Source organism: Heteronotia binoei, chromosome 11 (assembly GCF_032191835.1).
Source record: "Heteronotia binoei isolate CCM8104 ecotype False Entrance Well chromosome 11, APGP_CSIRO_Hbin_v1, whole genome shotgun sequence".
NCBI classification, from domain to species: Eukaryota; Metazoa; Chordata; class Lepidosauria; order Squamata; family Gekkonidae; genus Heteronotia; species Heteronotia binoei.
In genome coordinates this window covers 80304766-80329825 of record NC_083233.1, presented here as the reverse complement: position 1 = coordinate 80329825, position 25060 = coordinate 80304766, and the positions used below count along the sequence as shown (strand labels likewise).

Below are 25060 nucleotides of genomic sequence, written 5' to 3'. Positions count from 1 at the left end.
CTTAGCTTTCGTAGGAGTTGTCCTTGAAAGGGCAGCTGCTGTGAGAGAAGAAGACGACTGCAGATTTATACCCCGCCCTTCTCTCTGAGTCAGAGACTCAGAGCAGTTTACAATCTCCTATATCTTCTCCCCTCACAATAGTCTCCCTGTGAGTTGGGTGGGGCCCGAGAGAGCTCTCCCAGATGCTGCCCTTTCAAGGACAACCTCTGCCAGAGCTCTGGCTGACCCAAGGCCATGCTAGGTGCAAGTGGAGGAGTGGGGAATCAAACCCGGTTCTCCCAGATAAAAGTCCATGCACTTAACCACTACACCAAACTGGATCTCTCAGCCCCACCCACCTCACAGAGAGTCTGTTGTGGGGGGGAAAGATAGGAGATTGTAAGCCGCTGTGAGTCTCTGATACAGAGAGAAGGGTGGGGTATAAATCTGCAGTCGTCTTCTTCCTTCAGGTGGTCCTGAGAATTAACTTCTGGAATGCACATGTGCTGTTCATAGCTTTACTTTGCTAATCTTATTTGTACCTTTTAGGCCCCCTTGGAGTGATATGCAGCACTCAGCCTAAAAAGTGGTTTTAGTGGCTCAGTAGTTTTTCAGAAATCAGTTCAGAACTGGAGAAATATTTCATTTGTATTAATACACACATGGATGGTCTGTGAAGCCATGAACTGTTGTCCATATCCTGCAGAGTTCCCTACTTTCCAGTGAATAGTCCGTGGCTGTGGCAGTACATGGGACAGCAACAGTGTCTCTGCGTTACCCTTTCCTATCCCAGGGCACTGCCTCTGTAGGTATTAGTGTGTGTGGTCATGTGCCCACAACAGCTGTATGAACGTCTGCACTAGACCTCCCTTCCTAAACTGGGCTTCTGGAAAGGGTCGTCTGTCTTGTGTACTCTGCCCTTGCAGAACTTATTTAGAAAGTGCTTTGCACAAATTCCGGGAAGGTGAAGATGGCAGGAGTTGGCTGCTTTCTCCAAGAGGAAGTGAATATGTCATTGAAACATATATATCCCGCTTCTCAACCAGAATACTAGTCCTTTGTGGAGCTGCAGTATGGTATTATTTGTGTCTGCTAGCAGCTTAAGAACGTAAGAAGAAGACTGCAATCAGAGACTCAGAGCGGCTTACAATCTCCTATATCTTCTCTCCCCACAACAGACACCCTGTGAGGTGGGTGGGGCTGAGAGAACTCTCTCAGAAGCTGCCCTTTCAAGGACAACTCCTGCGATAGCTATGTTAACTCAAGGCTATTCCAGCAGCTGGAAGTGGAGGAGTGGGGAATCAAACCCGGTTCTCTCCGATAAGAGTCTGCACACTTAACCACTACACCAAACTGGCTGTCACTACACCAAAATGCCCTGTTGGGATCAAACCAGTGGCCTGTTCAGTCCAGCATCCTGCTTCATACAGTGGTCAGCCCAGTTGCCTTGGGCTGCAACAAGACTTAGAGCTCAAGGCCTTCCCCGATGGTTGTCTCCACCACCGAGGCTTTTTCTGAGCAGGAACACACAGGAACGCAGTTCCGGCTGGCTTGGCATCAGGGGGTGTGGCCTAATATGCAAATGAGTTCCCGCTGGACTTCTACAAAAAATAGCCCTGTGTGAAGCAATGGTGCCATCAGGGGGTGTGGCCTGATATGCAAACAAGTTCCTATTGGGCTTTTTCTACAAACAAAGAGCTCTCTCTGCCTAGCAGTATTTATGGCTATTTGCCATTGTTGACCCTGACGTCCGTGAAGTCACCTAGCCCTGTTTCAAAGCCACCTGTGCTAGCGGCCATCGTTAACTTGCACTGATAGTGAGTTTCATAGTTCACTTGCTAAGTGAAGAAGTACTTACTTTGGTCTGTCCTGACTCTACTGCCCGTCAGCTTTCGTTGGTGCTCTAGCAGTCGGCCTGCTGTACAACGTTAGATTGAAGGCTTGAGTCTGCAAAAGCTTATGTTTCAATGCATGTCTTTTAGGCGCTGTAGAGTTCTCGCTTTTGGTGACACAAGCTTCACTTTGCTATCCCACCACTGGAACCGACTAGCTGAGGCCCGTTTTATTTACTTGCAGCTGAACAAAATGTTCTTCTTTTTCAATTTATGGGAGAACATCGAGATTTCGGAAATGTCTCGCACTGTTAACTTCTGTGTACACAATGGGGGGGGGGGCGGAATGGCAAATTAGGCCAGTTTTTCTGTTGTTCCAGCTGCTTAATCCTTCTGGGTCTCTTGAATTGTGACTGGGTTACAATTTCCAGTGAATTCTTGTCTCCCATCCCCCAATTTAGGCCGTGATTCAGAATTTGGGTTTGGGGGCTTTCCTGTTGGAACCTTGGCTTCCTTTTGATTAGATCATTGTTCTCCCCTCCCCACCCCCACTCCCGCTAAATGTGCTGGCACTGTGTCAAGTATTAATTCTGATACATGTGTTATCTGACAGGGGTGTCTCCTGCTGTTTTAGAACATAGAAAACAGATTGACGATTTAAAGAAGTTCAAGAATGACTTTAGGGTAAGTGCCTCCCCCCCCCCCTTTGCTTCAGTGGACAGTGATTGCAGATGAGGCTGTGCAAACGCATCCCTCTTTCACCCTATATGTGTAAGATTTGAATACAAGCCCTGCTGGAAGCTTAATTCGGTTCGACTGAAGAACTTTTGTGTCCATTTCGTTTTGCGGGGGGCAGGGGGAGAGTTGGGTACACAAGTACCACCCGTTGAAATAAGTGGGGCTTGACAAAGCTTCATGGATGGCTGATGGCAGCAGCCAGGTGGAAGGGTGGTGGGGAAGCAGCATGGATAGCTGGGGAATCCTCCCACACCTATTTGCACTCCTGTTGTCTTGACCCTAGCGGCCCCGTGGCGCAGAGTGGTAAAGCAGCGGTTCTGCAGTACAGTGATCTGAACTCTCTGCTCACGACCTGAGTTCTATCCCAGCGAAAGCTGGTTCAGGTAGCCGGCCCGAGGTTGACTCAGCCTTCCATCCTTCCGAGGTCGGAAAAAGGAGTCCCCAGCTTGCTGGGGGGAAAGCGTAGATGACTGGGGAAGGCAGTGGCAAACCACCCCGTAAAAAGTCTGCCGTGAAAACGTCGTGAAAGCAACATCACCCCATAGTTGGAAACGACTGGTGCTTGCACAGGGGACCTTTCCTTTCCTTTCCTGTCTTGACCCTAAGGTAAAGATAGTCCCCTGTGCAAGCACCAGGGTGATGTCGCATCATGACGTTTTCACGGCAGACTTTTCACGGGGTGGTTTGCCATGGCCTTCCCCAGTCATTTACCCTTTCCCCTCAGCAAGCTGGGTCCTCATTTTACTGACCTCAGAAGGATGGAAGGCTGAGTCAACCTCGGGCCAGCTACCTGAACCCAGCTTCCACCGGGATTGAACTCCGGTCGTGAGCAGAGAGCTAGGACTTCAGTACTGCAGCTTTAACACTTCGCGCCACGGGGCTGACCCTAAGACAGACGTGGCCAAAAGGGCCTTTTCGCAAGGCCAAAGCTGCAGTATTGCAGTCGGAGCTCTCTGCTCATGACCTGAGTTCGATCCTGGCGGAAGCTGGGTTCAGGTAGCCAGCTCGAGGTTGACTCAGTCTTCCATCCTTCTGAAGTTTGCTGGGGGCAAAGTGTAGATGACTGGGGAAGGCAATGGCAAACCACCCCGTTAAAAAAAAGTCTGCCGTGAAAACGTGAAAGCAGTGTCACCCCGGAGTCAGAAATGACTGGTGCTTGCACAGGGGACTACCTTTACCTTTAAAATAACCCTATATTTGTGTGCTTTGCTTTTATGGTAGTAATAACTTCAGCAAATATAATGTATTTCAAACTGTAGACTGTGGAGATAATGTATAAAACACTGACCGTACATTGTGCCTGGTCTCTATCTGTCCTAGGTACTTGTTGAAAAGTATAAATCCTTTCTTTCCCCCAGTTACAACCGAGTTCCACGCCAGAAACTGTGGAACAGCTGCTAAGCAAAAACAGAGACAATGAAAAATCTAGAGAGGTACCTAAGGAGAAAGCCGATTTGAGCTGCAAAGATTCCGTCACCGAAACCAGCAGCACCGCCACCTCGAACAGCGGCAGCAGCAAGGCTAATAGTCCCAGCATTTCGCCCACCGGCAGTACCATAGAGCAGAAACGAGGGCCTGAGGTGACTTCGCAAGGCGTGCAGACCTCTGGCCCAGGAGCAAAGCAAGAGAAGGAGGAAAAAGAAGAGAAGAAAGACACCACCGAGTGAGTAATCCTGGTTGCGCAGCTCGGCTGTGGATTCCTCAGTGCCTGGTGGAGCTAAGAACAGCCAAGAAGGCCCGGAGGAGGCTTGTGGTTTCTGTTGCACTCTTTAGCTGTGATTTATGCATTCATAGAGTCTGTGGAAAGCATTTTGGTTCGCGTTTGACTTTTGTCTTTGAAAACACGCACAGGACTTTGCAGTGTTAGCTGACAAGGAAGCGATGTTTAGGGGAGCGTGGGCATCTAGCTTCAGTGTGGTTAATTGTAAATCCAGGGCGGGGTGGCGCTTTTTCTCCTGCCGTTACATCTCCTACTGCAGTGTGTCTCTTCATAGAATCATAGAATAGAATCATAGGGTTGGAAGGGACCTCCAGGGTCATCTAGTCCAACCCCCTGCGCAATGCAAGAAACTCACAAATACCTTCCCCTAAATTCACAGGATCCTCATTGCTGTCAGATGGCCGTCTAGCCTCTGTTTAAAAACCTCCAAGGAAGGAGAGCCCACCACCTCCCAAGGAAGCGTGTTCCGCTGAGGAACTGCTCTAACGGTCAGGAAGTTCTTCCTAACATTGAGCTGGAAACTCTCTTGATTTAATTTCAACCCGTTGGTTCTGGTCCTACCTTCCGGGGCTGCAGAAAACAATTCCACACCATCCTCTATAGAACAGCCCTTCAAGTACTTGAAGATGGTGATCATATCACCTCTCAGCCGCCTCCTCTCCAGACTAAACATGTCCAGCTCCTTCATACTGAAGTTTTCACACTAGCTTTAGTGTTTCAAGAGAGGCCCTTTCTCAAAGGGAGGAAGGCACCAAGCAATGGGAAATCCCGTTTTCAGACTTGTACAGGTTTCAGACGTCCACTGTGGGGGGGAGTTGCTGCCTCAGTTTGGTGAGAGCCAGTTTGGTGTAGTGGTTAAGTGTGCGGACTCTTATCTGGGAGAACCAGGTTTGATTCCCCACTCCTCCACTTGCACCTGCTGGAATGGTCTTGGGTCAGCCAGAGCTCTGGCAGAGGTTGTCCTTGAAAGGGCAGCTGCTGTGAGAGCCCTCTCAGCCCCACCCACCTCACAGGGTGTCTGTTGTGGGGGGAGAAGACATAGGAGATTGTAAGCCGCTCTGAGTCTCTGATTCAGGGAGAAGGGCGGGATATAAATCTGCAATTCTTCTTCTTCTTCTTCTCAGGTTTTTGTCTTGCCTTCTCTGAAGAAGCAAGCTCGTGAATGGTGTTCCCCCCCCCCCCACACCCTCTGCCCCTTCTGAATTTATTTAGGTTGGCGGGATTTGTCTGAGTGGGGCAGCGGGGGGGCTCTCAGTCTCAGCTGTGAGCTGCAAGCGTCTCAGGACCACAAGCCTTTGCAGTCAGAGGCACGAATTGGGGACTGAGCCTTCCAGAGAGCTGGCTGGCTCATATCTAGAGCTTCGTCCTTCGCAGCAGGTTTCTGGAGCTTCTCTTCCACATCAGCAGCTGCACATGCAATCCAGCAGTGCCTCCCCCACAGCTGGAGGAGATGGAACAAGATGGGCCTTGTGGATGCTTTTCTCTCTGACCTCCCCATGGAGTGCAAGCAGCCGGCTAGTCTTAACAAGCGCACAGGGACAGGGATCCATAAGCCAGCCAACACAGCCACAGTTGCGGCCAGTTTCAAGCCGTGGACTTTTTGTGGCTTGCCTCCAAAGTTATGTCTAGGGGACGAGGTTTAAAGGCATGGTTTTTGGAACTGAAATTCCAGATGCTAGCACTCTTTTGCTAGGAGAGGTAAACTGTTAGAATCTTTTTTTGACGAATCACTGGTTGGAATAAAGCATTAACAGAAGGGCCCCATGCCTTTTGTCTTCAAGAAAGAACACTGCAGAAGGGCTGATGGGTCTCTTTCAGCCTTAGAAGGCCTGCCTTTTAGGCCAAGAGAATGCCAGTCATTCCGGTCACCCTTCACATTAAAAAAAAGTTAAAGCTTTCTTTTTGAAATATTAAATTATCTGCTCTGCAAATGAATGAGAATTTCTCTAGTGCAGACACAGTTTGGCAAAACATTTTACGATGCTTGGAATCCACCTTGTAAGACTTCCCTGCCCTTATTTTGCATGAAGAAGAAGACTGCAGATTTATACCTTGCCTTTCTCTCTGAATCAGAGTCTCAGAGCAGCTCACAGTCTCCTTTACCTTCTTCCCCCACAACAGACACCCTGTGAGGTGGGTGGGGCTGAGAGAGCTCTGACAGAAGCTGCCCCTTTAAGGATAGGTCTGCGAGAGCCATGGCTGACCCAAGGCCATTCCAGCAGCTGCAAGTGAAGGAGTGGGATCCATAAGCCACAGATAACTCGTGTGTGTGTGGAAGTGGAAATAATAATACTAGAAAAAGAAACCCCTGGCACTTGCCTCCCTCCCCCAGATTCACTCCAACAGGCTGGAGGTGATTGAGGAACCAGTCCTCCTAATGTTAGCTCACGATGGATAGCCATGTCTGTCTGTCTGCAGCAGGAGAAAAGAACAAGAGTCCAGTAGCACATTAAGGACTGGCAACAGTTGTGGCAGGGCTTTTGTTCCCCGCCATTAACGTTGTTAGTCTCTTAAGGTGCTACTGAACTCTTGCTCTTTTCTAACGTTCGTGTCGCTAGGAGGAAGGCCACAGCCCCCAGTAGGAAAAATTAAGCCGCTGAGCTCTGAAAACGATTCAGAAAGGCTGTGTTACAGAATCTGTATCTCTCCCTCCTGACGGATTTCTCATTGCCCGACCTTTGTCCTGAAATGTCAGCCTCCCCTGGTGTCAAGTAGTGGTGTTGTTGTTTTGTAATCCTCCATTTCACAGTGGGAGGGGAGAGCGATATGCTTCCAACATACAGACAACCCCCCCCCCCTTAAGTAAGAGCTTCATTGTGTTGAGAACATCAAACACTTGGACTCCGTATCCATTTCCTTTTCAGCAGGCAACATAGGGGCAGTTGCTCCCTATATCCTGTCTGGGAGCCAGCCTTTCTAAGAACATAAGCTTGGGGGGGCATGTTTTCTCCGACTAGTAAGAAATGTAGGTGACTGCTTCATGTCTTCCTCTAGCACAGGGGTGGCCAAACTTGCTTAATGTAGGAGCCACATAGAATAAACATAAGATATCTGAGAGAGCTGCAAAACATTGAACATCAGATGTTTGAGAGCTGGAAGGATGGAAGGCAGGCAGGCAAACAGATGGGGGAGGGAGGGAGAGGTAGAAAGAAAGCAACTTTAAATGCATTCTCCAATCCGCTGGTTGGCTTGGCTTGGAGAAGTGATTTAAAGAGAGAAATGCCTTCTCCTAGCCAGCTGATGGGATGGTGGGGGCTTGAAGAGCCACACAATATGTGTGAAAGAGCTACGCGTGACTCCTAAGCCACAGTTTGGCCCCCCCTCCCCCTCGCTCTAGCATGACCTTTTCTGTTCTGACAGCATTTTAAAAATGGGCATTTTTTAAAAAAGCGAGGGGTGCGTTTCCGCAGCTGTAGTGTTCCCAAAATCACGAGGGTAGCCCCCGCCACACACCCAGTTGGAAGTTCAGAGCCTTTACAGATCTTCTCTGCACTGATAGTAAGACCATACAGCCACCATCAGACGTCCTCCTGTGTCCTAGAAGGTGAAGCCATCGGGGGTTCGATCCATCGTTCACTTCCAAAGCGACCTCTTACAAGCTGCTTTCTTTTCTCTCTCTCTTTTTTTAGACAAGTTAGAAAATCCACACTTAATCCTAATGCGAAGGAATTCAATCCTCGGTCGTTTGCCCAGGTGGGTATAAGAGGAGGAAACTTCCTCAGCCTTTCCCGTTGCTGTTCCAAAGCTGAAATGCTGCAGATGCTCCTCTTCAGAAACAGCCCTGCATCATTTGTGTGAACACCTTAAGCAGCTTGCTAGGACAAGTGGTGGCCGTTCATGGGGGTGGGTGTGTGTATGTGTGGATGGTCTGCCTGTAGTTCAGTTGTTCTGTTTTGTTTGCAGCCCAAGCCGTCTACCACCCCAACGTCGCCCCGTCCACAAGCTCAGCCCAGCCCTTCCATGGTGGGCCATCAGCAGCCCACTCCAGTGTACACCCAGCCTGTTTGTTTTGCACCAAATATGATGTATCCTGTTCCCGTCAGCCCAGGCGTTCAGGTAAGATGGGCAGTTGTTCTAACGGGGCCAACCAGTGGTCACTGAATCAGCCTGTCGTACCGAGAGAGGCTGCTTCAGGGGGCAAAGGACAGAGAACATAAGAACATCAGAGAAGCCCTGTTGGATCAGGCCAGTGGCCCATCCAGTCCAACACTCTGTGTCACATAAGGACATAAGAGAAGCCATGTTGGATCAGGCCAATGGCCCATCCAGTCCAGCACTCTGTGTCACATAAGAACATAAGAGAAGCCATGTTGGAGCAGGCCAGTGACCCATCCAATATATCTATACGCACATATATAGCATACACACACACACACACATATATATATATACACACTGTGGCTAATAGCCCCTGATGGACCTCTGCTCCATATTTTTATCCAAACCCCTCTTGAAGCTGGCTATGCTTGCAGCCGCCACCACCTCCTGTGGCAGTGAATTCCACATGTTAATCACTGTTTGGGTGAAGAAGGACTTCCTTTTATCTTTTTTAACCTGACTGCTCAGCAATTTCATCGAATGCCCACAAGTTCTTGTATTGTGAGAAAGGGAGAAAAGTACTTCTTTCTCTACTTTCTCCATCCCATGCATTATCTTGTAAACCTCATTACCTCAGAGCACTGCTGAGGTCAAAATGGTGCTCTTTCTGAGGTAATGGGTAGCACGCTGGGACGGCAGGAAAGAAAATTAAATATGTAGAAATGTTTAGCATTCCTACGTAGGAGATGCTGTGGAGGGAAATCGGATGATAGAAGGGCTGTGCACTCCACTCTTTGCCTGTTAGTGCTGCCTCACCAGTGCCCTATCTCTCTATACATGTTAATTTGGGTAAAATGTGGGCAGGTCCATATTCTCCCTATCAACCTTTTCATCAGAACATCAGAAGAGCCCTGCTGGATCAGACCACTGAGGATCCATCTAGTCCAGGACTCTGCTTCACAAAGTGGCTAACCGGTTCCTCTGGAGGGCCAACAACAGGGCAGAGAGGCTGAGGCCTTCCCCTGAGAGGAACATCAGAAGAGCCCTGCTGGGTCAGACCAGGGAGGGTCCATCTAGTCCAGCCTCCTGTCTCACACAGGGGCCAACCAGTTCCTCTGGAGGGCCAACAACAGGGCAGAGAGGCCGAGGCCTTCCCCTGAGAAGAACATCAGAAGAGCCCTGCTGGAACAGACCAGTGAGGGTCCCTCTAGTCCAGGACTCTGCCTCACAAAGTGGCTAACCGGTTCCTCTGGAGGGCCAACAACAGGGCAGAGAGGCCGAGGCCTTCCCCTGAGAAGAACATCAGAAGAGCCCTGCTGGAACAGACCAGTGAGGGTCCCTCTAGTCCAGGACTCTGCTTCACAAAGTGGCTAACCGGTTCCTCTGGAGGGCCAACAACAGGGCAGAGAAGCTGAGGCCTTCCCCTGAGAAGAACATCAGAAGAACCCTGCTGGAACAGACGAGTGAGGATCCACCTAGACCAGCCTCACACAGTGTCTCACACAGTGGCCAGCCAGTTCCCCTGGAGGGCCAACAACAGGACATAGAGGCTGAGGCCTTCCCCTGGTGTGGCCTCCTGGTGCTGGTATTCAGAAGATTAGTGCTTCTGAATGTGGAGTTTCCCCTCAGTCACCAAGGCCAGCACCCATCGATAGATCTATCCTCCATGAATCTACCTAATCCTCTTTTAAAGCTATTTATTCTTGTGTCCTTCACTGCATCCTCTGGCAATCACGCTCTATTGAAAGTAGTATTTCCTTTTGCCTGTCCTGAACCTGCTGCCTGGGACTGGGTGATTTGATCTACACGTTTCTCTGTGAAGCCCCACCAGCTGTGAATTGCCTTGCAAACTCTATAAGCTTGGGCAGTGAGGCACCGACCACCTCCCTCTTGCATTCAGGGAAGCTTGCAAGCTCTGCTGGGATGTGGAGCTGCTGGCATGACGTAGGGAGTCTATTCTGCGCCGAGTAGCAGCAGGGTCATTAGCATGCCGTGAAACAAAGAGAGGGTGTTCTACTGTTGTGGTGACTGAGGGCACCTGCTGTTACAGAGTGCCAGAGATTCTCCTTACCGTTAGCCTGAGCGGAGTTGTTTCCTAGCTTCTTCTTTGGAAGTGAAGTGCATTTTGCAGTGTACTTCTTGAATTGTGATTGGATAAACATATGGAGCAGAGGTCCACCAGTTGCTATTAGCCACAGGGTATAGATCAGGGTATAGATCAGGGTATAGATCCAATCAGTCAGTCCTAAGGGAGATCAACCCAGACTGTTCCCTGGAAGGGCAGATGCTGAAGCTGAAGCTCAAATACTTTGGCCACCCAAGGAGAAGGGAGCACTCCCTGAAGAAGACTCTTGAGAGTCCCTTGGGCTGCAAGAAGATCAAATCAGCCAGTCCTAAGGGAAATCAACCCAGACTGTTCCCTGGAAGGTCAGATGCTGAAGCTGAAGCTCAGATACTTTGGCCACCCAATGAGAAGGGAGCACTCCCTGGAGAAGACTCTTGAGAGCCCCTTGGACTGCAAGAAGATCCAATCAGTCAGTCCTAAGGGAAATCAACCCAGACTGTTCCCTGGAAGGTCAGATGCTGAAGCTGAAGCTCAAATACTTTGGCCACCCAAGGAGAAGGGAGCACTCCCTGGAGAAGATCCTGATGCTAGGAAAGACAGAAGGCAAAAGAAGAAGGGGACGGCAGAAGATGAGATGCCTGGACAGCGTTACTGAGGCAGCTAACACAAATTTGAGCAGACTTCAGAGGATGGTGGAAGACAAGAGGGCCTGGCGTGACTTGGTCCATGGGGTCGCAAAGAGTCAGACTCGACTGTGTGATTGAACAAAAATAAAATAGATCGGGGTGTCAAACTCATTTGTTATGAGGGCTGGATCAGACATAAATGAGACCTTCTCGGGCTGGGCCATGTCGGGCCGGTCCATATGTGTACCTATTTATGATTAGGTAGCAGTGATATAAACTTTATAAAGGACACAGAAAAACACAATTAAACATTTTTTTAAAAAAACCCTTAAAATAAAACATGCTTAAAACATTAGCACTTGTTGGTCTTAAAGGTGCTTTCTTTGTATTTCTCCCATGGGGTATGGGGAACTGGGCAAAGGAAGCTCTGACTCTTTCCTTCCTTCCCCAGGGGACCAGGAGGGGGAAGAGCCTCAGCCGGTAGAAGGAAGAGAGGCTTGGCTCAGTAGTTCTGCTGTGCGATTGAAAGAGCCTGGCAAAGCAAGCTCTTCCTCCCCAAGGGAGGAGCCTCAGCCAATGGAGAAAATACAGAGCTTTGCTCTGTAGCTCCTGTGTGATTGAACAAGCCTGGCAAAGCAAGCTGTGATGCAGAAGGAAGCAAGAGAGAGGGAGAAGGAAGCAGATGACAGTCAGTTGCTTGGGGGCCTGATGGGAGCCCTCCGGGGGTCTGATTTGGCCCCTGGGCCACATGTTTGACACCCCTGGTATAGATGGAACTGTCTGGCTGGGGCAGTGATGCTCTTTATTCTTGGGAGGGACTTCTAGTATCCTGGTCCCATTGGTGGACCTCCTGATGGCACCTGGAGTTTTTTGGTCACCATGTGACAGAGTGTTGGACTGGATGGACCATTGGACTCTCTTCTTGGCTTCGCTTATGTTCTTGTGCCAAGCACCCCTGAGGGTGGCAGATCTGGCCCGAGGAAACCAGAACAGTGATTACAATTAGTATTGAATGGTAAACTGTAGCTGGCCAGATGTGAACCATGTAGCTGGCAGAGCATGTCTGTCAGTGAATCTGTTTCAGATTGTCACATTGTGTGTGCACCTGGAGAAAGGGTTTGCGCTCACGCATGCATCTGTGGCTGCCTTGACTTAATGGCTCCTTGTCTTCTTTTACAGCCCCTGTATCCAATTCCCATGACCCCCATGCCAGTCAACCAGGCCAAGACCTATAGAGCAGGTAAAGGTGAGAATAATACAGCATTGCATGTTCTTGTACTCAGCTTGCCAGTGGAATGACTAAGTTGTCCTGCATGTGATTTTTATGCTAAGTTGGATAAGTCATTTACCTTTCTTTAGGAATGGTCCTCACTTGTTCTCTTGTCTGCGCTGCCTCCTCCTAATTTGTTCCTAGTTTTCTTAGGTTTTTAATCCCTCCAGATGGGTGCAGTTGACTTCCCTACAGTGGCAGCATCTCGACTCCATTGCCCCGCCCAGTGCATGTTTATTTGAAGTGGCAGCACTTGATCAGCTAGTTGTTCAGGGTTGGGATGTGTTGCTGCCGTTGGGGCTTTTGCCTTCTCTTTGAAACTTTAAACCAATTTGAGGGTTAGTATGTTCAGTTTACTATAAACCTCTTGATTTTGGAAACGAATTCAGAATGCAGGGCTGTCAAACGCAGGGCTGCGAAGAGCTAGTTTGAGTCCTCAGACCCAGATTCTTTCCCTGGGATCTCCCATCTGGACCTAATTCAGACATCACCTGAAAACAGACTGCTCAGTTTTCCCAGCTCAGGGAGCCTTCAGGTTTAGGGCCTCCAGAATTTTGTCCTCTTGCACTCCCCTCACCCTCTATCCCCTGCAGCCCTCCTCAGTCACTTCTCTTTTTTGGAGGGGGGGGGGTGTCCTTCGTTTCAGTAGCCCTGTTCTTCCCACAGAATAGAAGTTAGTAGAACAAATTGAGCGCTGACAAGATGCAACACCATGTTACATTTTAAAGTTAATTCTTCAGTGACGTTTGCGTTGTTGTTAGCTTTTGTAATCTAAGCGAAAAATTAGAATATATATTTTAATCTGGCATTTCCATGGAGCCAGCTAATTTTTTAATGCTGTTGTCATAATCTCTTTTTTGGATGTCATCCTCAGAACCTTTTTCTTTAGGTCTACCTGCACTGGTTGCTGTAAATCTGTCAAGAACTGGCTGCTCTTTTAATATAGGAGCTTAACCAGTGGTTGACATTTCCACATCAAGTTTCGATGGGAGATGTTTGTGTTTCTCTTGCTGTTCTGCGGGGGCCTGAATCGCAATTCTTCCCCAGTTCTAGCATGGGAGATAAAGGTTCTTGTGAGGTTTCCATTAAGAAATTGGTTGTGTCCGGGCAGTGTCAACGCGTACAGAACTGGGCTGGTTTTAGTTGCGCTGGTTTTCTTTCCTATGCAGTAGCCTCTAACCCAGCATGTGTAAGACAAGAGGTCTGTGTTTGACATGTTTCTGGAGTACAAGCATCTCTCTCTCGCTCTTGGAAAAGGTGTTTTCATTAAGGTGTGCTCTTTCCTTTGTTTGCAGTATCGAGTATGCCCCAGCAGCGACAAGACCAGCACCATCAGAGCACCATGATGCACCCTGCCTCTGCTGCTGGTGCGCCCATCGTAGCTACGCCTCCAGCTTACTCCACACAGTATGTCGCCTACAGCCCCCAGCAGTTCCCTAACCAGCCTCTTGTTCAGCATGTGCCACATTATCAGTCTCAGGTATGCCTCTTCCGCTGCACTCTTTGTGGCACCTCATTTGAGCAGCCTCTTCCGCTGCACTCTCTGTGGCACCCAGCCACAGGAGTCTTAACTTTGCACGTTGCCTAGCTGACTGGTCAGGGTATACTGAAATGCACTTCAGAGAAAGTTGCAGATGTCAGCAGCAGTGGGGGCGAATCTCCCAACTGTAGAATATCTGTCCCTCATTTTATTGTGTTAGGAACTCAGTAACTGGAGGCCGAATGCTGCCTCCATGAGGAGTGTAAGAAAAAGACATGCAAAGACTACAGTGACTGGGGCAACAAGATTTGCAGACAGTCCAGGCAGAGGGAATGGAGTGCCTTGGCTTATAAGAGAAGCCATGTTGGATCAGGCCAATGGCCCTTCCATTCCAACACTCTGTGTCACATAAGAGAGGTCATGTTGGATCAGGCCAATGGCCCATCCATTCCAACACTCTGTGTCACACAGTGGCCAAAAAAAATTATATATATATGTACACACACACATACACACTGTGGCTAATAGCCACTGATGGACCTCTGCTCCATATTTTTATCTAACCCCCTCTTGAAGGTGGCTATGCTTGTGGCCGCCACCACCTTCTGTGGCAGTGAATTCCATGTGTTCATCACCCTTTGGGTGAAGAAGTCTTCCTTTTATCCGTTTTAACCCGACTGCTCAGCAATTTCATTGAATGCCCACAAGTTCTTGTATTGTGAGAAAGGGAGAAAAGTACTTCTTTCTCTACTTTCTCCATCCCATGCATTATCTTGTAAACCTCTCTCATGTCACCCCGCAGTCGACGTTTCTCCAAGCTAAAGAGCCCCAAGCGTTTCTCCAAGCTAAAGAGCTATTGTCATCTTTGCAACACAATATATGCCAGAGCTCTTGTGCAAGTGCTACATTTGAACATCTTTGAAACAGGCAAACCTTCAGCATTTAGTACAGGGCAGGAAGCAAAACCATTACAAGGCCTCTCTTAGATAAAGGCATCTTAGTGTCCCTTCTGAAAGTGTGCAGGATGACTGAAACACATAGAAGTTGCAAGAACTGTGGGGTACAATTCTGGTCACCGCATCTCAAAAAGGACATTATAGCATTGGAAAAAGTGCAGAAAAGGGCAACTAGAATGATTAAAAGTTTGGAACACTCTCCCTATGAAGAAAGGTTAAAACGGGGCTCTTTAGCTTGGAGAAACATCAACTATAACATAATCGAGCTTTACAAGATTATGCTTGGGATAGAGAAGGTAGAGAAAGAAGGAATTTTCTCCCTTTTTCACAATACGAGAACTCGTGGACATTCAATGAAATTGTTGAGCGGTCGGGTTAGAACTGATAAAAGTACTTCTTCACCTGAAGGGTGAAGGAATTCACTGCCACAGGAGGTGGCGGCAGCTACAAGCATAGCCAGCTTCAAGAGGGGATTGGATATGCATATGGAGCAGAGGTCCATCAGTGGCTATTAGCCACAGCTTATCGTTGGAACTCTCTGTCTGGGGTAGTGATGCTCTGTGTTCTTGGTGCTTGGGAGGGGCAACAGTGGGAGGGCTTCTAGTGTCCTGGCCCCACTGATGGACCTCCTGATGGTACCTGGCGTTTTTTGGCCACTGTGTGACACAAAGTGCTGGACTGGATGGGCCATTGGCCTGATCCAACATGGCTTCTCTTATGTTCTTATGTGACACAAAGTGTTGGACTGGATGGGCCATTGGCCTGATCCAACATGGCTTCTCTTATGTTCTTCTTATGATGACATGCCTTGAGTGTAATCGGTTGGGTGCCCTTTGGGTGGAAGCTGCACCACTTCATGATGCCCATACACCTAGCACGTGGCACAACATTATAATGATAGCATATGTACCTATGAAGCAGTCTTGTACTGAGTCAGGTCACTGGTCTGTCTAGTTCAGCGTTGTCCTCCGCGACAAGCAGTGGCTTTTAGGCAGATGGGACAGGAAAAAACCTCTCCCTGAACCTGCCATCTGAGATCGTTTTTTTACTAGAGATGCTGGGGATTGAGCCTGGGACCTTCTGCTTGAAGAACGGGTGGTCTCTCTCACCCTCCCTCGTGGAATGTTACGGACTTCAATTTGTTCATCATTTTGAGTGAATATATTCGAATGCAACTACGGTGGTGAGATGGAGCTGTCCGGCAGGGTACCACATGTATATGCACGTTGCCCTCCTCTTGTCACAAGCAGTTGCAGGAATTGTCTCAGAGACTCCGTAGATCACAACGGACAGGTGTAGCACAACGTGACCTGCCTGCTGCTTCTGCTGCCAGAGTCTAAAAATAGAGAGGTTCAGTTACCTAGTGATGCAACAGAGCCTCTGTGTTATACTGCTGAGAGGCCAGCAACCCACAGCAGCTAGCAGATCTGTTCCTGAGGAGAGTTTTGGCATGGCTGTGAACAGGGCTTTTTTAAAGATGATGATGATATTGGGTTTATATCCCACCCTGTACTCTGAATTTCAAGAGCGGTCACAATCTCCTTTACCCTGCCCCCCCCCCACAACAGACACCCTGTGAGGTAGGTGGGGCTGAGAGAGCTCTGACAGAAGCTGCCCTTTGAAGGACAACTCCTACGAGAGCTATGGCTGACCCAAGGCCATTCCAGCAGATGCAAGTGGAGAAGGGGGGAATCAAACCCGGTTCTCCCAGATAAGAGTCCACACACTTCACCACTACACCAAACTGGCTTGATAGAAAAAGCCCAGCAGGAACTCAGTTGCATATTAGGCCACATCCCCTGATGTCACTTGTTTTGCACAGGGTTTTTTTTTTTTTAGAAAAAGCCCAGCAGGGATTCATTTGCATATTAGGCCACACCCTTGCGCCAAGCCAGCCGTAACTGCACTCCTGTGCGTTCCTGCTCAAAACCCCCCCCACAAAAACCCTGGCCATGAAGATCTTGTTAAGCGTAGGTAGCACCAAAGTCAAACTACGTTCAGGACCCCAAGATCTTCTTAAGAGCCGCTTACCGAAAGAAGCTCCATTGTCAACTGCCAGAGCCTTCTCGGTAACAGCCCCCGCTCTGTGGAATGCCCTTCCTGGAAACATCAGGGCCCTGAGGGACCTGCCACAGTTCCGCAGGGCCTGTAAGACCGAACTGTTCAAACTTGCTTTTAACTGTTAAGGGGAGGTGGCCATTACTCCACAGCACCGACAATCTCATTGAACTAACATAACTGAAACCAGAAACATCAGAGTAACTAGAACATCAGCGTGCATCTTGGACTTTAAATGACTATATAATGGAAATAATTTTATTGTATATTTGTTTTTAATGTTTGATGTTTTTATTTGTTGTTAGAAGCCTTGAGCCCGTCAGGGGAGGCCGGGATATAAATCTGATTAAATAAATCAATAAAAGGCAAAGACTTGTGGTTTAACTTTTTGGCCTGTTTCTCCAAGGAACTTGCTAGTTTGAGGAACGGCTGTATTTCCATGCGAAGAATATTGATGGTTTGTCTCCCACTCTCTCTCTTTGGCAGCACCCCCACGTCTATAGCCCTGTAATACAGGGCAATGCTCGGATGATGGCGCCGCCAACGCACCCCCAGCCCGGCTTGGTTTCTTCCACAGCTACGCAGTACGGTGCACACGAGCAGACGCACACGATGTATGGTAAGAAACCTTTTTGGTTCAGCTTGGGTGTTTGAAGCCGGGGACTGCGTTTGCAATCTGGGGCAAAGAAACGGGGGTACTTTGTGTTTGAGAGTGTGTAGAATTCACGACAGCCTATTAAGATGTCTTACAGGCACTAGACCCTGGAAGTTGTCAGGTATGAACTGATATAATGACTAAGAGAATGAACTGTGACCCAGAAGGAAAAGGAAAGGAAAGGTCCCCTGTGCAAGCACCAGTCGTTTCCGACTCTGGGGTGACGTTGCTTTCAAAATGTTTTCACAGCAGGCTTTTTATGGGGTGGTTTGCCATTGCCTTCCCCAGTCATCTACACTCCCCCCCCCCCGCCCCCCAGCAAGCTAGGTACTCATTCTACTGACCTCGGAAGGATGGAAGGCTGAATTAACCTCGAGCCGGTTACCTGAAAACCCAGCTTCTGCCGGGGATCGAACTCAGGTCGTGAGCAGAGCTTAGGACTAGAGTACTGTAGCTTTAGCACTCTGCGCCACGAGTGTTAAAACTGGTTTAAATCTCACTTCTGCTGCAAGCCAGTTGTTCAGCCCTTCTGCTTGCAATATGACTATGATACCTGCTCAAAAAAACCCCCCACAAAAACCCTGGCCATGAAGATCTTGTTAAGCATAGGTAGCACCAAAGTCAAACTAGTTCAGGACCCCAAGATCTTCTTAAGATCCGCGGACCGAAAGAAGCTCGATTGTCAACTACCAGAGCCTTCTTGGTAACAGCCCCCGCTCTGTGGAATGCCCTCCCTGGCCAGGATATAAATCTGATTAAATAAATCAATAAAAGGCAAAGACTTGTGGTTTAACTTTTTGGCCTATTTTGCCAAGGAACTTGCTAGTTTGAAGAACGGCTGTATTTCCATGTGAAGAATACTGATGGTTTGTCTCCAGAGCTGTGGAAGAAACCAAGCTGGGCTGGGGGTGCATTGGTGGCGCCATCATCCGAGCATTGCCCTGTATTACAGGGCTATAGACGTGGGGGTGCTGCCAAAGAGAGAGGGTGGGAGACAAACCATCAGTATTCTTCACATGGAAATACAGCCGTTCTTCAAACTAGCAAGTTCCTTGGAGAAATAGGCCAAAAAGTTAAACTACAAGTCTTTGCCTTTTATTGCCTTATAGGGTTGTGGTGAGAACTGTAAGATAATGTGCTTGAAGAGCTTTGAACCCTGCAAGGGATATAAAAATCTGACTCTGAAGGGCATATTTAGAACTGTAATTTCAAATGGAGAGCGAGTTCTCTTTCTTGCAGTCATTACTTGCAGATCTTTAACCACTACGTTACCACTAATGCTGCACCACTCAGTGGAGATCAGTGGCTTAGCTTTGAGCCCTGCTTCTTTGACCATTGTGTCATGCTGCCTGCTGATCTTTGACAATCTTAAATTTGTCTGGTGGATTTGGAACAGTTGGCCTTGCTTCACACAGATGCCATTGCACACTTGGGAACAAATTCCTGAGGCAGGCATTGTGTCGTTCGGGGTTGTGCATCTGTTGTTGTCTTGAGGTGTCCAGCCCCTTAGTTGATTCCTTGGCAAGAATTGGGCTGATTTCTGCTTCTTGAGGCAGACTTTTCCTGCAAGACTCATTGCTTATGCTGAAATGAAAAGCATGATCTCGCTTGAGAATATAGCTCAGTTGAGAGTGTTCTTTATGGGTTACTTTGGAGCCAGTTTGGTGTAGTGATTAAGTGTGCCGACTCTTATCTGGGAGAACCGGGTTTGATTCGCCACTCCTCCACCTGCAGCTGCTGGAATGGCCTTGGGTCAGCCAGAGCTCTCTTATCTGGGAGAACCGGGTTTGATCCCCCACTCCTCCACTTGCAGCTGCTGAAATGGCCTTGGGTCAGCCAGAGCTCTCTTATCTGGGAGAAACGGGTTTGATTCCCCACTCCTCCACTTGCAGCTGCTGGAATGGCCTTGGGTCAGCCACAGCTCTCTTATCTGGGAGAACCGGGTTTGATTCCCCACTCCTCCACTTGCAGCTGCTGGAATGGCCTTGGGTCAGCCAGAGCTTTCTTATCTGGGAGAACCGGGTTTGATTCCCCACTCCTCCACTTGCAGCTGCTGGAATGGCCTTGGGTCAGCCACAGCTCTCTTATCTGGGAGAACCGGGTTTGATTCCCCACTCCTCCACTTGCAGCTGCTGGAATGGCCTTGGGTCAGCCAGAGCTCTCTTATCTGGGAGAACCGGGTTTGATCCCCCACTCCTCCACTTGCAGCTGCTGGAATGGCCTTGGGACAGCCAGAGCTCTCTTATCTGGGAGAAACGGGTTTGATTCCCCACTCCTCCACTTGCAGCTGCTGGAATGGCCTTGGGTCAGCCAGAGCTCTCTTATCTGGGAGAACCGGGTTTGATTCCCCACTCCTCCACTTGCAGCTGCTGGAATGGCCTTGGGTCAGCCATAGCTCTTGCAGGAGTTGTCCTTAAAATGGCATCTGCTATAAGAGGAAGGTAAAGGAGATTTTGACCACTGAGATTCTTGAGATTCAGAGTATAGGGTGAGATATACATCCAATATCATCTTCATCAGCATCAAGGACAGAAATTACTGAAACACCTTCAGTCATGATTCTAGGACAGAAGTACTTACTGGCATTGTGATGTTTGCATGTTAACTGTATTTTTTATTGCAAAAAATATTCTATATTTTATTCTTGGCCTGTCATGGACCCTGATAGGGTAGAAGAATGTTATAAAAACATTTAAAATAATAACAATAGATGTGCTGGCTTACAGCAGCCTTCGCAGTTGTTCAGTGAACGTGTTCTGGGTGTCGTGGACTTTTGGTCACACTGACGTTATGTAAGATCCCTTGAGTTGCAGTGAGAAAGGCAGACTATAAATAGTGTGAATATCTTGTGAGCAGCTTCCTGGGTGGAACTGCAAATGTTGCTTAAGTAGTATTAGGTTTTCCTAGTGCTCACGTAGTTAATTTGGGATCGTGTCCCTTCTCTGCTAGGAAGAAGCATTTAGTTTGGAAAAGGCACTAGATAACCAGCTGTAGTGCCCTCATCTGCTGGAACACTCTATAGAAAGGAAAAGGAAAAGCGAGGAAGTGCACAAGAGAGGCATATTGCCATTTTTTAGCATGAAGGGATAGGTACATCTGTAGAGGATGCTGTGCATGGCCACAAAATAACCGTGAATCTCCGGAGGAAATGCCTGTTCTCATTTATCACTTATGCTGTGCAAGACTCAAGCACGTGCAGCATCCTTAAGAAGATAAGAACCCTGCAGGATCAGACGAGCGGCCCATAGTCTATTTCACGCAGTGGCCGACCAGTTCCTCTAGGGCAGGGGTGGCCAAACTTGCTTAACATAAGAGTCACATACAATAAATGTCAGATGCTTGAGAGCTGCAAGACATGAACATCAGATGTTTGAGGGCCGCGGGACAGGAAGGAAGAAAAGGCGGCAAATAGATTGGAGGGAAGGAGAGGTAGAGAGAAAGCAACTTTAAATGAATCCCCCAAGCTGCTGGCTGGCTTGGCTTGAAGAAGCGTTTTAAAGAGAGAAATGGACTCTCAAGCTGGCCAACAGGGTGGTGAAGGGCTCTGAGAGCCACATAATATGTGTTAAAAGAGTCACATGTGGCTCCCAAGCCGCAAGCAGAGGCCCAACCAGTTCCTCTGGAGGGCCAACAGCAGAGCATAGAGGCCGAGGCCTTCCTTGATGTTGCCTCCTGGGGCTGGGATTCAGAGGTGTCCTCCCTCCCTCAGTGTTGTTTACATTCTGCCTGCCTGCACATCCAACATGGGCACCAACCAATGCCTTAAAAGTACTTTAACTATATTCTAGAATTATGGAGAATGCTTTCCCAGCCGAAAGTCCCAAAAATACAGGTGAAAACAAAGATTTATTTATTTATTTATTTTTATTTATCTGAGATTTATATCCCGCCCTTCCCACTAGGTGGCTCAGGGCGGCTTACAACATGTAAAACTAACATAAAATATAAAATTAAGCATTAAAATTAACATTACATAATTTATAGTTAAAAATCTAAACATTTGTTATATACATAAAACATTAAAAGCATTCAGCGGTCTTAAGTTACGCTCAATTCAAATTCGATGTTCAGTGTTCAGAACTCAGTGCCGGTCAGTTGTGGGCCAGCTGGAAGAGGGCTGTCTTACAGGCCCTGCGGGATTGGGTAAGGTCCCGCAGGGCCCTTACCTCTTCCGGCAGCTGGTTCCACCAAGATGGAGCCATTATGGAGAAGGCCCTGCTGCTTTGCTAGCAGCGGTGCAGCTTTGTGAAGGGACGTCTGCCTTACGCTGGAGTTGCAGCAGAGGAGCTGTCCTCTAGAAGCCTGTCTGAGGACGCTGGAAGCATGGCCTGGAATGGTTGCGCTCCACTGTGGCACTTAGTGCCCAAGTAGGAAACAGCACCGCTGGAAGCTGTTCTAAGGACTTCCTTGGGAACCTGGGCATATGTTGATTGATTTTTTGAACAATCAGTCTTGATCTTTCTGGCCCAGCAGAACTCCAGGGTTCTAATGGGCTGCTTTTGTGTGGCACGCGCTCGATCGTGCACACCCCTAATGCTAACTGCTTAATCGGTTGATGAGCCTGGGGGGTCCTGAGTTGAAACACATCAGATCCAGCCGCTTACGCAGGGATACTTGGTTTTCATTGAGAATTCTCCCAACCGTTTTTTTAAAATTTCCATTTAACGTTTGATCTCATGTTTTTGGCCCACCGTTGCAATCGAAACCTTGAAAAACGGGCTGCTTGCCGTTCATAGAAAACGGAAATTCCTCTGAGGTTTAGACTATCAGAAACGTATGTGATTAGCAGAGTTTGGTGATACATGCTTTGTGTTGTAAGAGGAAAAATACCAGCTGGGTATTATGTGATCTGATGCTTTTTTTGACCAATTGCAGCCGTGCAATTAATTACTTGTAGCATTTGGAAGGATTTGGAAGTTGGTGCAAAAGAGTGTGTGTTGGCCAAGAATGAGCTGAAAGCCAGGAATTCCTTCATTCAAACATTGCCTCAGCTGCAAGATTATTAATTGGCAGCCAGCAATTTGCTTTCTCTCAAGACCAGCTACCCAGTCCATAATATGATGAAAACAAAATACATGCAAACTGTTGATTGGCAGCCAAACTTGCTTAATGTAAGAGCCACATAGAATAAATATCAGATGTTTGAGAGTCACAAGATATGAATGTCAGACGTTGGAGAGCCAAAGGAAGGAAGATGGGAAGAGGTAGAGGTAGAAAGAAAGCAACTTTAACTTTAAACACATTCTCCACGCCACCGGCAGGCTTGGCTCGGTGAAGAGCTTTAAAGAGAGAGATGCTTTCTCCAAGCTGGCCAACAGGGGTGGTGGGGGCATTGAGAGCCACGCAATGTGTGTGAAAGAGCCACATGTGGCTCCCGAGCCACAGTTTGGCCACCTCTGGACTAAACTGCAGGTAGATTATTTCTGCTGGGGATGAGAGCAAAATGAAGAGCTTTTGTATTAACTGATAGTTCATTGGTGCTCAACACGTTGTATTAGGCAGTAGAAAGTAGTATGTTTGTAACAGACTCATTCTGATTAATTGTGTGTATAAACAAGTTAATTAATGCTCACCATTAAACCCCAGAGCCTTTGTTAAAACTTTGAAAGACTTCTGAAGTGAAAACCCAGCTAAAGTGTTTTCCTGAGCTTGATCCTGGTTCTGCTTCATATTTACTCAGCATCCCTATGTGTCTTGATTCTCTCTAACCTCCTGTGGTTTTCTTTCCCTATTCAAATGTGGTGTGCTAAACAGCAGTGTGTTGGGAGAAAAGGGGCTATGCATACTGAGGAATCAATCCAGTTTTCTGGGGTTTTACTCTGTCCCCGTCTCCATTCAAAAGAATCATGTATTGGTTTTCATTGCAACTTAGTTAAATTTTTGATCTTTATTCTTAATGCTCTACAGAACACCTTGAGTAGTTGGCATTTTAATGTCGATGAAGACCAGCTGCCATTTGAATTCACTTGGAGATCTGTTTACCTTGTTCTTAATTGCAAATTGGTTTGTGCATGAAAACAATCATTGACTGTTTAACCTTTCCAGGAGACTGGAAGTGGTGCTCTAATCTCATGGCACGCAGCTAATTTCCCTTTCTATTTCCCCAAATTCAGCATGTCCCAAAATACCCTACAGCAAGGAGACAGGCCCTTCTTTCTACTTTGCCAGTGAGTTGGGTTTTTTGTACTAACATTGATTCGTACAGTCAAACTTGAAAGAATCCGTGTCGAGAGGAATAGGCTTATCGAATGGCTCACCTTTCACTTTGCATCAAACCAGATCAAATTTAGTGGAACCTTTTTTTTGTTGGCAGCAAAGTGTGCTTGTAGCTGTCTATACAGCTAGACATACAGTACAATACTCCTTTCTGGCTTAACAGAAGTTAGCCAACCCCCAAGACTGGATCAGTTTTGATGGAAACTGTACAGTTTGGTAAAATTTTGGGCTGTGGTGATCCAAAGATAGATAAGCTACAAAAGCGTCTGAAAAGACTGCACCTCTGAAGGGACGAAATCTGGACTTGAGGAAGAGGGCAAAGGCATGAGGACTAGAAAGCTTACTTTGAGAAGTCTTGGGTTCCATTGCATAATTATAATCTCCCAAAATATGTATCACTTGTATTCATGCAAGTGAACTTGAAGATTTGGAGTCTCTCAGAGGCTTATCCAGGGAAGAAGAGTTCTCACACTCGTAGGGTTTTGCTGATCTGCAGATTGTAGCAGGAACCCCCAAAGGTTCATATTCCTTGAATTTATTAGGGATTGGGAATCGGATAGACTTTGTACAAAGCTGCGTTTATTTAGAGGACTGTAATGCAGTCTCAGCGTTTGGTTTGGTGCACTTGAAACACCTTCGACAGGCTTATTCTTTTAAAAGACACCCCCCCGCCCCTTTTAAAGATGGACTCCACTGTACTCCTGTAATATGCATTTTTCATAATTCTGAATGTATTTATGCTAAGAGTGGTTTGCTTGCTGTCATTCAAACAAAAGTCAATATCATTATTGCCATCGTTATTTACACATCTTACTGGGAATGGCAGTTATCATGCAATGGTTATGCTTTTATTCAGTCACTGACCACTGAATTCACGTGCAGCACCTGTGTGCAGAACCTACAGTAGTGTTGAATTTGGTTGGCCTCTCCTTCCCCTGCCTCCCTCCCTCTCTTTCTACACTTCCCGCTGCCCTGGTGATTTGATCTCTTTTTGGGTTATGGTAGAACTTTGTACCTTATCAACGTTCTGTTGCCCTCTTTTAAAAGCATCTCCTTCTGTTGTTGTTTTCTCCTTCCTCTCACTGACATATTTTTGTATAGTCCCTCATGTGCCATATTGCTTAACCTAACCGGGCATCCCATTCCTCAGTTCCTTATTTACTGGAAACCTGTAGAATTGAGGATGTAGGGGAGAGATGTAATCAGCTTAATTTGGCTTGGCTTGTAGCTAAGGATGTATTCGGAGGAACAGTTGAGGTAGTGATCATCCCAGGGCACGTTCCCCCCCCCTCCCCAAAAGACACTTCTCAGGTTAACTGACAGAAGAGAAGCCATGTTGGATCAGGGCAGTGGCCCATCCAGTCCAACACTCTGTGTCACATCAGAACATGAGAGAAGCCATGTTGGATCAGGCCAATGGCCCATCC

General features: G+C 47.7%; 1 protein-coding gene across 9 annotated transcripts in view; it reads left to right on the top strand.

Moving 5' to 3' along the window:
* The window catches only part of ATXN2 (ataxin 2), a 62566-nt gene that overhangs the window by 28853 nt on the left and 8653 nt on the right, over positions 1-25060 (top strand). For 4 of the 9 annotated variants that reach the window (XM_060250286.1, XM_060250284.1, XM_060250283.1 and 1 more), the window contains 8 exons: positions 2425-2495; positions 3908-4212; positions 7899-7962; positions 8173-8325; positions 12178-12244; positions 13564-13748; positions 17249-17381; positions 23531-23584. In XM_060250286.1, coding sequence (XP_060106269.1) covers positions 2425-2495; positions 3908-4212; positions 7899-7962; positions 8173-8325; positions 12178-12244; positions 13564-13748; positions 17249-17381; positions 23531-23584 — 1032 coding nt within the window. The remainder of the gene's footprint in view (positions 1-2424; positions 2496-3907; positions 4213-7898; positions 7963-8172; positions 8326-12177; positions 12245-13563; positions 13749-17248; positions 17382-23530; positions 23585-25060) is intronic. The other 5 variants (XM_060250285.1, XM_060250282.1, XM_060250288.1 and 2 more) reach the window with 3 other exon arrangements.